Source organism: Polyodon spathula, chromosome 1 (genome assembly GCF_017654505.1).
Source record: "Polyodon spathula isolate WHYD16114869_AA chromosome 1, ASM1765450v1, whole genome shotgun sequence".
Lineage (NCBI taxonomy): Eukaryota > Metazoa > Chordata > Actinopteri > Acipenseriformes > Polyodontidae > Polyodon > Polyodon spathula.
The window spans coordinates 10357918-10372065 of NC_054534.1; the positions used below are offsets into that span (position 1 = coordinate 10357918).

The 14148-nt window shown below is 45.1% G+C and overlaps 1 protein-coding gene across 1 annotated transcript; it reads left to right on the forward strand.

The window, feature by feature from the left end:
* Nucleotides 1–1622: 1622 nt before the first annotated feature.
* LOC121313969 (elongation factor 2) lies at nucleotides 1623–12866 on the forward strand. Its single transcript, XM_041246742.1, has 15 exons — nucleotides 1623–1758; nucleotides 2861–3075; nucleotides 3654–3835; nucleotides 4663–4874; nucleotides 5316–5500; nucleotides 6432–6537; nucleotides 6951–7064; nucleotides 7479–7617; nucleotides 8267–8462; nucleotides 9540–9798; nucleotides 10053–10160; nucleotides 10493–10846; nucleotides 11120–11302; nucleotides 11813–11945; nucleotides 12519–12866. Exons 1-15 carry the CDS (start codon nucleotides 1756–1758, stop codon nucleotides 12710–12712), a joined length of 2583 nt encoding a protein of 860 aa, XP_041102676.1. The 5' UTR covers nucleotides 1623–1755; the 3' UTR covers nucleotides 12713–12866.
* The last annotated feature ends 1282 nt before the right edge of the window (nucleotides 12867–14148 follow it).

The following is a 14148-nucleotide window of genomic DNA, read 5'->3' on the forward strand; positions in this document are numbered from 1 at the left end:
TCTCCATTTGTGACCCCTGGTGCTTGTTTCTTTTTTCAGGCTGAAAAAGTCCCTTGGGTCGACACTGGCAAGTTTTAACACTACTTCCCTTGATTTAAATTTAAAACACTTTTCACAATGTATCCGAGCATCTTGTTAGCCTTTTTTATAGCTTCCCCACATTGTCTAGATGAAGACATTTTTGAGTCAACAAAAACTCCTAGGTCTTTTTCATAGATTCCTTCTCCAATTTCAGTATCTCCCATATGATATTTATAATGTACATTTTTATTTCCTGCGTGCAGTACCTTACACTTTTCTCTATTAAATGTCATTTGCCATGTGTCTGCCCAGTTCTGAATCTTGTCTAGATCATTTTGAATGACCTTTGCTGCTGCAACAGTGTTTGCCACTCCTCCTACTTTTGTGTCGTCTGCAAATTTAACAAGTTTGCTCACTATACCAGAATCTAAATCATTAATGTAGATTAGGAATAGCAGAGGACCTAATACTGATCCCTGTGGTACACCACTGGTTACCACACTCCATTCTGAGGTTTTTCCTCTAATAAGTACTTTCTGTTTTTTATGTTAACCACTCCCTAATCCATGTACATGTGTTTCCTTGAATCCCAACTGCGTTCAGTTTGAGAATTAATCTTTTGTGCGGGACTTTGTCTAAAGCTTTCTGGAAATCTAAATAAACCATGTCATATGCTTTGCAATTATCCATTATGTTGCATCCTCAAAAAAATCAAGCAAGTTAGTTAGACACGATCTCCCTTTCCTAAAACCATGCTGACTGTCTCCCAGGACCCTGTTACCATATAGGTAATTTTCCATTTTGGATCTTATTATAGTTTCCATAAGTTTGCATATAATAGAAGTCAGGCTTACTGGTCTGTAGTTACCTGGTTCAGTTTTGTTTCCCTTTTTGTGGATCGGTATTACGTTTGCAATTTTCCAGTCTGTCGGTACCACCCCTGTGTCAAGAGACTGCTGCATGATCTTGGTTAGCGGTTTGTAAATTACTTCTTTCATTTCTTTGAGTACTACTGGGAGGATCTCATCCGGCCCAGGGGATTTGTTGATCACATAATGATCTAAGCTGACACCACATTAGAGAATCATGCAGAAAGCAGATTAGGATATGTGTCCGTAGATACAACACACTGGAGTTCTCTGCAGCCAATTGATATTGAAAACAGATTCCTCTGAATAAAACAAATGAAGCCCAAAGAGCATGCTATCATTCCCTGTAGGGAATTAAAGCACAAACGCCTCTACTTGACATAAGTTCTTCTACTGTGCAGTCAACTCGTGTTCATTATACTGGTCATGCTGCTTCAGTTTAAAGTCCCTTTACTTTAGTGTCAAGTTGTCTGCACTATTAAACGAAACTGCTGCAAACCAATACCAGGGTATCCAGCAGCACTAGGATACCAGTACAGCAAATCGTATGCTCCACTCCAATACCAAATGCTTTCTGCTCAGAAACTGCTAGGATTTTCAGAAGGGTTGTCTTTTCAAATTCGTGCTATTACTGTTTTTACTGAGTGTGTCCAGAGCGCTTGCTTCAGAAGTGGGTCAAGTTGGTTCGTATGACGACTGTAGTTCACACATGACCTACAGCGTACTGGGTGCAGCAGTATAAGCATATATCTCCCGTCATTCACTGTCAGTCTCCATTCCACTCCTCAACGACAGAGGTACAACTGTCTCTATTTAACAGTTAACTGCGGCGGCCGAAGTGCGAATTCTGCAGCGTTCATCCAAAATGGTAAGAATTTTCACAACCTGTTTTGTTTTTATCTGGTTGAAAAATCAAATGCGTATCGTGTTTCTCAGGAGTTAGTTCTTGGAGAGTTTCTATATTAGGTGACGCAATGGATCAAAGTGTTCCTGTCATTATTAAGAAGAGATATATATATATATATATATATATATATATATATATATATATATATATATATATATATATATATATACGACAACGGTTGGAATTATATATGCTGGTTCGTGTTAAGAATGTAGGTACTGATTTAACATGCATTGATAACGTTTTAAAATTAGATAAAAAATCCAAATGTGTGCTCAGTATATATACATATTGATGTGTACGTAGTAGTGTTTGAACTTGTGTAGCTTCTTAGGTGTTTTGACGGTTTGTTTTTATTTGTTTACCTGAAAATCTTCTCAGCGTTTACTTTAAAAAAAAATCCACAGTCATGTTCCTTAGAGGGGGTGGAAGAAATTGGAATTGCTTTACCCCCTATTTATAAATAATTAGTCCCCGCCCGCTTTGCGCTTATTGGGCGTTGGATTCGGTGACAAGCTGGAGGTGCCTAGATGTGTAGTTTTGCAGCCTGTGCGACCAAGGTTAGAAAGATGTTTACGTTTTAGGCTTTTAAATGTACCGTGTGTGCACCATATATGGTTTTACAAAAAACAGGAAGAGGGTGGCTTTTTAGTTCATAGTGAAAGGAGCACAGAAAGCTTTAAAAACAAACAAACAAAAACTGAGGAAGCTTGTATGCCACTGTGAGTCATGTAAACAAACTGGTAACCCAACAAAGTGCGCTTACCGAGTAATCAAAGTACACACGCAGAAGGTCAAACTATGGAAGGTATCAAAAAAAATTCACCTAGGGGGTGCCTGTATTTTCTTTTTTGTTTGTTTGTTTTGTTTTGTGTAACTAAGTATTCGTTATAATCTCACAGTGAAGCCCATATAATTTTTTGTCTGGAATGAAGTGCTTTTCTGGAGGTGACACTGGAAAGGGTTTCCGCTTGTTCAAGTTCAAGTGCCATATTGAAAATTGCTTGAAAAGTTCCCAGGTTACTTCCCAACTCTCCCACCCTGCTTGCTCTGCTCCTTCCAGGTGAACTTCACAGTCGAGCAGATCAGGGCGATCATGGACAAGAAGTGTAACATCAGGAACATGTCTGTGATCGCTCACGTGGATCATGGCAAGTCCACACTGACAGACTCCCTGGTGTGTAAAGCAGGCATCATTGCCTCAGCGCGGGCTGGGGAGACGAGGTTCACAGACACACGCAAAGACGAGCAGGAACGCTGTATCACCATTAAATCCACGTAGGTATTCCAGGGTGGACGGGTAACCAGAGCCTCGCCCCTGTCTGCCACTGGGTTTCACTTGAAAGGGATTTGAAATCACTATTGCCATCAGCACAGCTCGAGATCAAATCACTTTGAGTCGAGAGTCTGTCAGCTCCAGTGCCTCTTTCCAAAAAACATATTTCAAAATATCATAAATCACGGACGAGAAAGCAGTCTGTTAAAGTAAAAGTAATTGTAATAAACATTTTTCCATACTTTTTATCCGCCATTATATAGGTTTTAGATGTGCAGTTTTGAAAGAAACATATGTTGTAGCACACATGCATTTTCATTTTAAAATATGAAGTCTGGTCCCACACCAGGTTAAAGACATATTTAGTTTATAAGCCTTGTGCTTCCTGGGTCTCTCTCATTCTAACAAAAATCATTTAGCACAGTTTGAGCAATCCAAACTACACAATAAGAGACATCCTGCATGCGACATATTAACTTATACAATTGGAAGTGAGATATTAGAAGTAAGATATAAGAAGTGAGACAGAATAGTTAACCCTCCTCTCTCCCTCCTCTACCTCCTCTCTCCTGCCTCCCAGAGCAATCTCCCTGTATTACGAGCTGTCGGAACATGACATTGCCTTCATCAAACAGAGCAAGGACGGCTGCGGCTTCCTCATCAACCTCATCGACTCCCCCGGGCACGTGGACTTCTCCTCCGAGGTGACGGCTGCCCTGAGAGTCACCGACGGAGCCCTGGTGGTGGTGGACTGTGTGTCAGGTAGGAGAAATCGACCCGGCTTCACTATGACTGGGGAATGTCAGGTAGGATCAATCGACCTGGCTTCACAGTGACTGGGTAGTGTCAGGTAGGAGCAATCGACCTGGCTTCACTATGACTGTGGAGTGTCAGGTACGAGCAGTCGACCCGGCTTCACCATGACTGGGGTGTGTCAGGTAGGAGCAGTCGACCTGGCTTCACTATGACTGGGGTGTGTCAGGTAGGAGCAGTCGACCTGGCTTCACTATGACTGCTATGTTTCAGGTAGGCGCAATCGACCCGGTTTCACTATGACTGGGGTGGCTCACCTGGTTTGCTGGAGAGGACCCGCAAGGGGTGTTGTCTGGGGAAAAAAAATGGCTGTGGTAATTCATCTCATGTCAGTTGTAGTGGTGAGGCGATTTCTGAATTGAGTATTACAAATCGGGCAGGAAACTGGGAGCATCTTAGCTGGTGATTCCATAGGGAACGTTGCTTTGGTTCTGGCTTTCCAACAGGTTAAGGTGCAAAATCAGAAGGGGCTGTTCCTCCTCACAGAGCTACAGTGGCACCTACTGGTCAGGCACACAGTGAGCTCAAAATGGATACCTTCAGGACTGGTCTGTGTCCTCCAGAGAGCTGGTAGCTCACCAAAATCTGCTGTCATGCTTCCGGGGCGATTGGCTTTGCGGATAATACATTCTGAATTGGGAGAGAGAAACGGGAGGCACACAAATTGAAGTTCCATCAGATCTGGGGATGGGGTTCTCTGCTGGAGCTCCTGAATCTTGAGAGGCTCTGCATTATTACCCTGCTAAGGCTCCATGTGTGCGTGTGCGCCTGTGCAGGTGTGTGTGTGCAGACAGAGACGGTGCTGCGACAGGCCATCGCTGAGCGGATCAAGCCGGTTCTGATGATGAATAAGATGGACCGGGCCCTGTTGGAGCTGCAGCTGGAGCCGGACGCGCTCTTCCAGACGTTCCAGCGCATTGTGGAGAATGTGAACGTCATCATCTCCACCTACGGAGAGGGCGAGGCCGGGCCCATGGGCAACATCATGGTGAGGGAGACACAGGGCACCGCACACGTCACCTCAATCTCACTGTTCTTCCAGAGCACCGCTCGCTTTATCACTCAGTAAATAATGCAAATTACTGGCTGGTTTCATAGACCGCATTAGCCATTAGCACTTATCTGGGTGGGATTACCGATTCCAAGCTTACTTAGGTACTATACTGTAGTACAATAGTGATGCTCTGAAACCTGCTGAATTTCATTTTGTAATATATAGTTAAGTAGAAATAGCTAAACAGTAAACCTAATCTTGATTGTAATCCATTTTCATCCTGCTATAATCTGTTTGGTAAAAGCCATCACATAAAAAGAACTGTCTGACACAAAGACATTTTTCCTACAGTTGTGTCACATCAATGTCAGGGTCTGCTATATGTAAATATCTATACAATAATGAGATGTGAGTGTTGGTGCTGTTTGAACCCAGGTGGATCCGGTTGTTGGTACCGTGGGGTTTGGGTCGGGGCTACACGGCTGGGCCTTCACTCTGAAGCAGTTTGCTGAGATGTATGTGGCCAAGTTCACTGCCAAGGGAGACAAGGGGTTCCAGCTCCCCCCCACAGACAGAGCCAAGAAAGTGGAGGACATGATGAAGAAACTGTGGGGAGACAAGTGAGTATCAGAACACACACTGAACACTACACACTGAACACAACACACTGAACACTGCACACTGAACACTGCACACTAAACATACACTAAACACACACTGAACACTACACACTGAACACTACACACTAAACACAACACACTGAACACTGCACACTAAACATACACTACACACTGAACACTACATACTAAACACTACACACTGAACACTACACAATGAACATAGACTACACACTGAACACAACACACTAAACACACACTGAACACAACACACTGAACACTACACACTGAACACAACACTGCACTCTGAACACAACACATTGAACACAACAAACTGAACAGTATACACTGAACACAGTATGAATACTACACACTAAACATACACTGCAGACTGAACACACTACACACTGAACAATACACACTAAACACACTGCACACTGAGCACAACACACTGAGCACTACACACTGAACACTACACACTAAACACTGAACACAACACACTGAACACAACACACTGAATACTACACACTGAACACTTCACACATGAACACAACATACTAAACAATACACACTGAACACAACACACTGAATTCTACACACTACACACTGAACACTACACACTGAGCACAACACACTAGCCACTGAACAATACACACGAACCCTACACATTGAGCACAACACACTGAACACAACACACTGAACACTACATATTAAACACAACACACTGAACACTACACACTAAACATATACTGCACACTGAACACTACACTCTACACATGGACAACTGTACAGACATGAGTATCATTACACACAGACACAACACTATACACAAGTGAGTACCACTACACATGCTGAACACTGTAAGTATGTGAGCATTTACGACACACACTCCACTCTGTACACACGGTATTCACAACACTTTTCATTTCTTCAGGTACTTTGACCCAGCCGCTGGGAAATTCAGCAAGACCTCCACCAATGCAGAAGGCAAGAAGCTGCCTCGCACCTTCTGCCAGCTAATCTTGGATCCCATCTTCAAGGTGCATTCCTTCAGTCACCCGCAGGGGAGCCCTATTCACAGAACTGCTGCTTTAAGGGATGCATTTCACCAAGAGTGCTGTCAAAAGCGTTCTTACAGGTTCAGCAGTGTTGTGCAAAATGAGAGTAAACTGCTGAAAAAAGGTTCAGGGCTGCAAAATTTAAAGTTAAAACAGTCATCAACAAAAATCCTTAAAACAGCACTTAAAGTTTTATGAATTGGTCCTGGTATTGCATTGATTCTTATACAGTGCATATAGTAGGTGTCAACCAGAGAAAAAAACAGGCTTATTTAAAATAATCTACAGTCTCAAAGTTCTCTTCATGTGTGACACAGACAGAGTGTACACTAAATGAAATAAAAAACACTGAGGTTGTAAGATTCTTTCCACACCATCTTCCGCCCTGCCCTTAGGTCTTTGATGCAATCATGAATTTCAAGAAGGAGGAGACTGCCAAGCTCATCGAGAAACTGGACATCAAGCTGGATGCTGAGGACAGGGAGAAAGAGGGCAAGCCGTTACTCAAGGTAATGAACCTGCAGGCCCCTTTTCCATAGCAGCTGTTGAAGGGCACTGTAGGGTCAAAGAAGGCTAAACAAACAGCACTGGAGCTCATCACAGCTGTAAAGTAAGCAGATGTGGGAGTATGTTTTTCTTCTCAACCGACCCAGGACACAGGAACAAAGAATTGATAAAGTGGGGTACATTTGACCTTGTGTATGTTCTTTGTCTGGAACAACATTGTAACAGAGGTTTGTGTCTCTGTTATTGGCACCAGCGTCTGTGCTGCTCTGTTCGTGTCTGTGTTATTGACACCAGTGTATGTGCTGCTCTGTGCCCTGCTTGTGTCTGTATTATTGACACCAGTGTCTGTGCTGATCTGTGCTGTGCTTGTGTCTGTGTTATTGACACCAGTGTCTGTGCTGCTCTGTGCTCTGCAGGCTGTGATGCGTCGCTGGCTTCCTGCTGGAGAGGCTCTTCTCCAGATGATCACCATCCACCTGCCCTCCCCAGTCACGGCTCAGAAGTACCGCTGTGAGCTGCTGTATGAGGGACCCGGGGACGACGAGGCTGCCATGGGTAAGAACAGTCTCTCCTATACCCCCTACCTCAACACTACACCCTCCACCCCTCCACCCCCCACCTTGAGCTGTTGTATAAGGGACCCGGGGACGACGAGGCTGCCATGGGTGAGAACAGTGTCCCGTATACCCCCAGCCCACCCTCGTGGTCCCTCTTCCGCTAAAGTTAAAACTATTACTTAATTTGGAATATGGAGTACAGTAGCACCATACTGAAAAAGAGTAATACATTTATACAAGTCTCTTTGAAATATCTTCATATAGCTTCATATAAATTAAAATATCTAAAAAAACAAGAAAAAACAAAACAAAAAAACCCACATTATTTAAAAAAAGAAATGGGCAGCGGGTGAAGACGTCACTAGAGTGAGAAAACGCAGGAGTATTGATTTGATTGGGCTGCATGGGTTTTCAGCAAGTGAATGTGCTTTCAGTATCCTGGCTAGAGATAATTACAGTACAGATGATCATGGCCAGTCTCGGAGGCATCCTGTCCTGATAAGATGCGGTAAGTACAGTTTTGGGAGTAGCAGGTAGACAGAGGGAGGTGCCAGGGATGTGGCTCTGCCTGGCAATGAGTGTGATGCTTGTTAAACATTAATGTTATTGGGCCTCGTCTTGGACAAAGCCTAATGAACTGTGCGTAGGTATGAAGAACTGCGACCCCAAGGCCCCTCTCATGATGTACATCTCAAAGATGGTCCCCACGACCGATAAGGGCCGCTTCTACGCCTTCGGGCGCGTCTTCTCCGGGATTGTAGCCACAGGACAGAAGGTGCGCATCATGGGCCCAAACTACACTCCCGGCAAAAAAGAGGACCTGTACCTGAAACCCATCCAGAGGTGAGTGAGAGGGTGAAAGGGTGAGAGAGTGAGATAGTGGGAAAGGGATAGATAAGGGTGAGATAGTGGAGAGGGTTGAGAGTAGAGAGGGATGAGAGAGTGAGATGGGGTGAGAGTGAGATAGTGGAACGGGGTTAGAGGGGTGAGAGAGTGGAGAGGGGTAGGATAGTTGAGAGGGGTAAGAGAGTGAGATAGTGGAGAGGGGTAAGTGGAGAGGGGTGAGTGTCAGATAGTGAAGAGGGGTGAGAGTGGAGGGGTGAGGTAGTGGAAATGGGTAAGAGGGTGAGAGTGGAAAAATGTTGGAGTGGAGAGGTGTAAGAGTGGAGAGGGGTAGGAGAGTGAGATAGTGGAAAAGGTTAGAGAGTGGAGAGGTAAGAGGGTGGAGAGGGGTAAGAGAGTGGAGAGGGGTGAGGCAGTGGAGAGGGGAGGGGTAAGAGAGTGAGATAGTGGAGAAAGGTTAGAGAGTGGAGAGGTAAGAGGGTGGAGAGGGGTAAGAGTGGAGAGGGGTAAGAGAGTGAGAGTGGAGAAACGTTAGAGAGGGGAGAAGGGTGAGCTAGTGGAGAGGGGTGAGAGAGTGAGATAGTGGAGAGGGGTAAGAGAGTAGAGAGGGGTGAGGTAGTGGAGCTGGGTAAGAGAGTGGAGAGGAGATACAGTGGAGGGGAGGGGTAAGAGAGTTAGAGCATGGAGAGGGGTGAGAGTGGTAAGAGAGTAAGAGTGGAGAGGGGTAAGGGAGTGAGAGCATGGACCGGGCCAAGAGAGTGCAAGAGTAGAGGAGTGAGAGTGGAGAGTGGAAAGGGTGAGAGTGTTGAGAGAGACTTGCATTGAACCTGCACTCCAATGCAGCAGTCTTTACCTGCTAGATCATTGACAACAGTTAAGAGTCCCCGGCCGAAGTCACTTAACAAAAGAAAAGGTCAATTATCTACGTCTGTCATAATGTAATATTTGTTTTGTGTGTACAAAGATATTTTAAAATATGTGGTTTAAAGCAAGTTTCCTTTGGCCCCCTTCTACTCAGAACCCGATTGGAACATTGTTGGTGTGTGTACAAAAGCTTCCCTTTCCTCTTCTCTCCAGGACTATTCTAATGATGGGGCGCTACGTGGAGCCCATCGAGGATGTGCCCTGTGGTAACGTTGTGGGTCTGGTGGGCGTGGATCAGTACCTGGTGAAGACCGGCACTATTTCCACCTTCGAGCACGCCCACAACATGCGGGTGATGAAGTTCAGCGTGAGCCCTGTGGTGCGTGTGGCCGTGGAGGCGAAGAACCCAGCTGACCTGCCCAAATTAGTGGAGGGGCTGAAGAGACTCGCCAAGTCAGACCCCATGGTCCAGGTAAGGAGAGAAGATGAGAGGGGAAAAAACACCCCCGTTGCAGTGCATCACAAAGAATCTGCTCTCCAGTCTGTGTTGCTGTGCATCATTAAAGGGTCTGGTCTCTTGTTCTTTTGCATCATTTAAGGGTCTGATCTCTGTCTCTGTTGTATCATTGAGGGGTCTGATCTCTCTCTGTTGCGTCATTGAGGGGTCTGGTCTGTCTCAGTTGCATCATTGAGGGGTCTGATCTGTCTCCTGTCTCTGTGTTGCAGTGCATCTTTGAGGAGTCTGGAGAGCACATTGTGGCTGGGGCTGGGGAGCTGCATCTGGAAATCTGCCTGAAGGATCTGGAGGAAGACCACGCCTGCATCCCGCTGAAGGTGAGAGGAGTTGCTGTAGACGGTGCTACAGTAATTTATTTATACCCCTTTCATTAAGTGTATTTATAATTGTACCATGCTAAGTTTCCTGTCTGTGCTGTACTCATATAATGCACGTTGGTGTCGTACCCTTACAAACGCTCAATCAGAAACAATAAGAAAAGTCAAGTTTCCGCCAAAACACTTGCCTTCTTGAATATAGTTTTATCCCAGTAGAATTCACATAAACAGTTCAAAAGAAAAGTTATAATCATTTTACCAAAAGGGATATGGAGGAGCCCTGCTCTAAACCATGGTCGGCACACTCCCTTTAACTCTGCCTGAACCCACAGAAATCAGACCCGGTGGTGTCGTACCGCGAGACGGTAAGCGAGGAGTCGGACCAGGTGTGCCTGTCCAAGTCCCCCAACAAGCACAACCGCCTGTACATGAAGGCTCGGCCCTTCCCAGACGGGCTGGCCGAGGACATTGACAAGGGGGATGTGAGCGCACGGCAGGAGCTAAAGACCCGCGCCAGATACCTGGCAGAGAAGTACGAGTGGGACGTATCCGAGGCACGCAAGATCTGGTGCATGGGGCCCGATGGGACCGGACCCAACATCCTGCTCGACGTGACCAAGGGGGTGCAGTACCTCAACGAGATCAAGGACAGCGTGGTGGCCGGCTTCCAGTGGGCAACCAAGGAGGTGAGATGGGGCAACTGAGAGGAATACAGTAAAAGGCTCCAGTTCTGGTACAGAGCACTTACTCAGACAGCTGTAAAGTAAATACTGGAAATAATTAGTAATAATTAATTGCTCTGTATAGATGTGCTTTAGCACAAGTTATTGAGTGTATCATAATCTGGGGGTGTGCAAGGGCTTGCTGTTCCATCTGCCTTGTAACGTGGTATGCATGCTGTGGGTGTCATTCTTGGTGGTCTTTGCTGTGCTGTGATGTGCAGTCTGTGCTCTGCTCAGGGCGTGCTCTGTGAAGAGAACATGCGAGCCGTGCGCTTCGATATCCAGGATGTGACTCTGCATGCCGATGCAATCCACCGTGGAGGTGGCCAGATCATCCCTACAGCCCGTAGAGTGTTGTATGCATCGGTGATCACCGCGCAGCCACGACTCATGGAGCCAATCTACCTAGTGGAGATACAGGTACAGAGAGAGGCAGAGACACATACATAGACACACACACTGCAGCCACGACTCATGGAGCCTATCTACCTAGTGGAGATACAGGTACAGAGAGGAAAAGAGACACATACATAGGCACATATACACTGCAGCCACGACTCAGGGAGCCCATCTACATAGTGGAGATACAGGTACAGAGAGAGGCAAAGAGACACATATATACACATACACACTGCACCCACGACTCAGGGAGCCCATCTACGTAGTGGAGATACAGGTACACAGAGAGAGAGGCAAAGAGACACGCACGTACCGTACCCATGACTCGGGTCCCATGGACCTGGTGGAGATACAGGAACAGACGCAAAGAGATGGGCACACACACACTACAAAAAATGCTTAAGTACTGGAGGCTGGAGCATTTGCTGCTCATTTTAAATTACTGTACAAAGACCCTGCTCACTCCCAGTAATACCCAACACTCGCACATTTTCAACACTAGTCAGAAAGGCATGTGGGTTCTCTCTGCAGTGTCCGGAGCAGGCGGTGGGAGGGATCTACGGCGTGCTGAACAGGAAGCGTGGTCACGTGTTTGAGGAGTGTCAGGTTACAGGGACACCCATGTTCATCGTCAAAGCGTACCTGCCTGTGAACGAGTCTTTCGGTAAGCTCAGCATTTTCCACGCTTGTATACCTGGCCTTTTTTTTCATTTGTTACACTTTTCTGTACTTCAGAACCAACAGCACATTATATGAGACAGAATGGGGGTTTATTTAACGATTAAGCCAGAATAAAGGGCACGAAACTAGGCAGTAGACCTAACCCCCCCCCACCCCCCACATATATTTTTTATATTTTCTAATGGCTGTAAGGTTGTATTATAAGTGTAAAAACTTTACACCAAGGTAGGGTAATACAGAGTTTTCATGGGTATAACCTACAAACTGCAGGACTGTTTTAATCTAATATTAAACAGATTTGCAAGCAAATATTGGAAAAAAAGGGGACAAATCAGACTACAGATGTCTGGTTTAGCGCACTGAACTTGATCTAGTCCAACTGAGGATCCCAATGACCTAATCAATTCACTGTAGCAATTGGGAATAGTAATAGTACTAACGCTAGTCCAAGCAAGGGGCTGGGATTCAGTTCATCCCCGTTGGATGCATCAAGCGGACTTGGTGCACTACAGTCGACTTGTAGCTTTGAATTCCCTTTTGCTTCGTCTCCGCTCAGGTTTCATAGCAGACTTGAGGTCCAACACTGGAGGCCAGGCCTTCCCACAGTGCATCTTTAACCACTGGCAGATCCTCCCTGGAGACCCCTTCGATCCCAAAAGCCGGCCCTGCCAAGTGGTAGCAGAGACCCGCAAGCGCAAGGGGCTGAAGGAGGCCATCCCTGCCCTGGACAACTTCCTCGACAAACTCTGAACACGCTTGCATCTGTCACCTCTCATGCACTTTAAAAAAAATCACACATCACAGGTAACATCTCCGCAAAAATAAATACAGCTTTATAGACATGTTCAGTATTGTAAAATCACCTTTAAAAAAAAAAGTAAAAAAAATAAATAATAAAATGTAACTGCTGTTTTTTACTGTTCTATTTTTCATTCATGAAACTTATAATTTTAAATTCTGTGCAAGAATCTCCAAAACAAGTTACTGAAGATTTAGTTTGCATGTGAAAAATAAAATAAGGTGTTGGTGGTGGGGATCTCTCCTGTTTACTATGTAAATCACACCATAAACAGGTGAATGGGCTTATACTGGCAGTCTCTAGCAACCACGCAATCACACCTTCTGATTCTGTGTTTAACTAGAACAACCACATCAAGCCAACAGGACAGAGGTGCAAAAGATGTGGTTCAGCATTTATACATGTGCATACAAAGCAGCTGTATAAATGGTTACAAATTAATATTTCAGTTTCATACAATTGACTCCAGCCCACCGATGGACTATGGACTGTGTTTTTTTGTCTGGTCCCCCCCCCCATGCACTCAGCAATTGTAACAACCACAACAAAATTAAACTGGTTGTCTAATGAGCCCTTACTGAAAATATCATCTGGTGTAAAAACAGAAACAATCCTGATCTATACCAAAACCTAAAGAGCAGGATTCAAGGAAGCCATTCTGGCCAAGCTGGAATAAAAGAGGAAAACTAGTGACCAGGACCGAGCATTATGGGGAATCAAGGGCATTGCAACTCGACAGTTACTGCAGCACCCCTCAAATTACTGCTAGGAAAAATTCTGAACACTCCAACTTCACGTACAAATCAATGTGTTAATACCTGTGTGATCTGTTTGAACTATGTAGCACTTGCATACTGAATCAGATATTTGAGAAAACTGCATGGCCTAGCAATCTAAAGCACTGTGGTCAATACTCCGACACATGGGTACAAACCAGTGGGGTTCTGTTTTTACTTTTAATAGTTAAAAAAAAGAAAAATAGCTTTCATCTGTCCAAATATATTTCACATGTGTACAAGAGAGATAATACAATATGCTAACTTGGCCTTTTTTGTACATGTGAAATGCTTTCAGAGCAATATTAATTCCCATAAACCACCGTCTGAAGTAAGTGGTACGACGAGATTGCCTATCTGGTTCACTGTGAAGGATTTCCAAGGATTCAATCGAGGGAGTGCCTATGCAGCTTAATCTGTATTAGCAGTATGTAAAGAAACAAGCTCCCCCCCTCGCAGGGGTCACTGAATCACTATGAGGCGATCCATCCCTAGAACATTACCAGCACAAGGGCCAATGCAATGCTGCCTGTCCCCAGCCAGGATCAGTACTAGTGCAAACAGGCTTTGAATCACACTCACCCTGCAGTCCAAGCCACAGTGCTTTTACT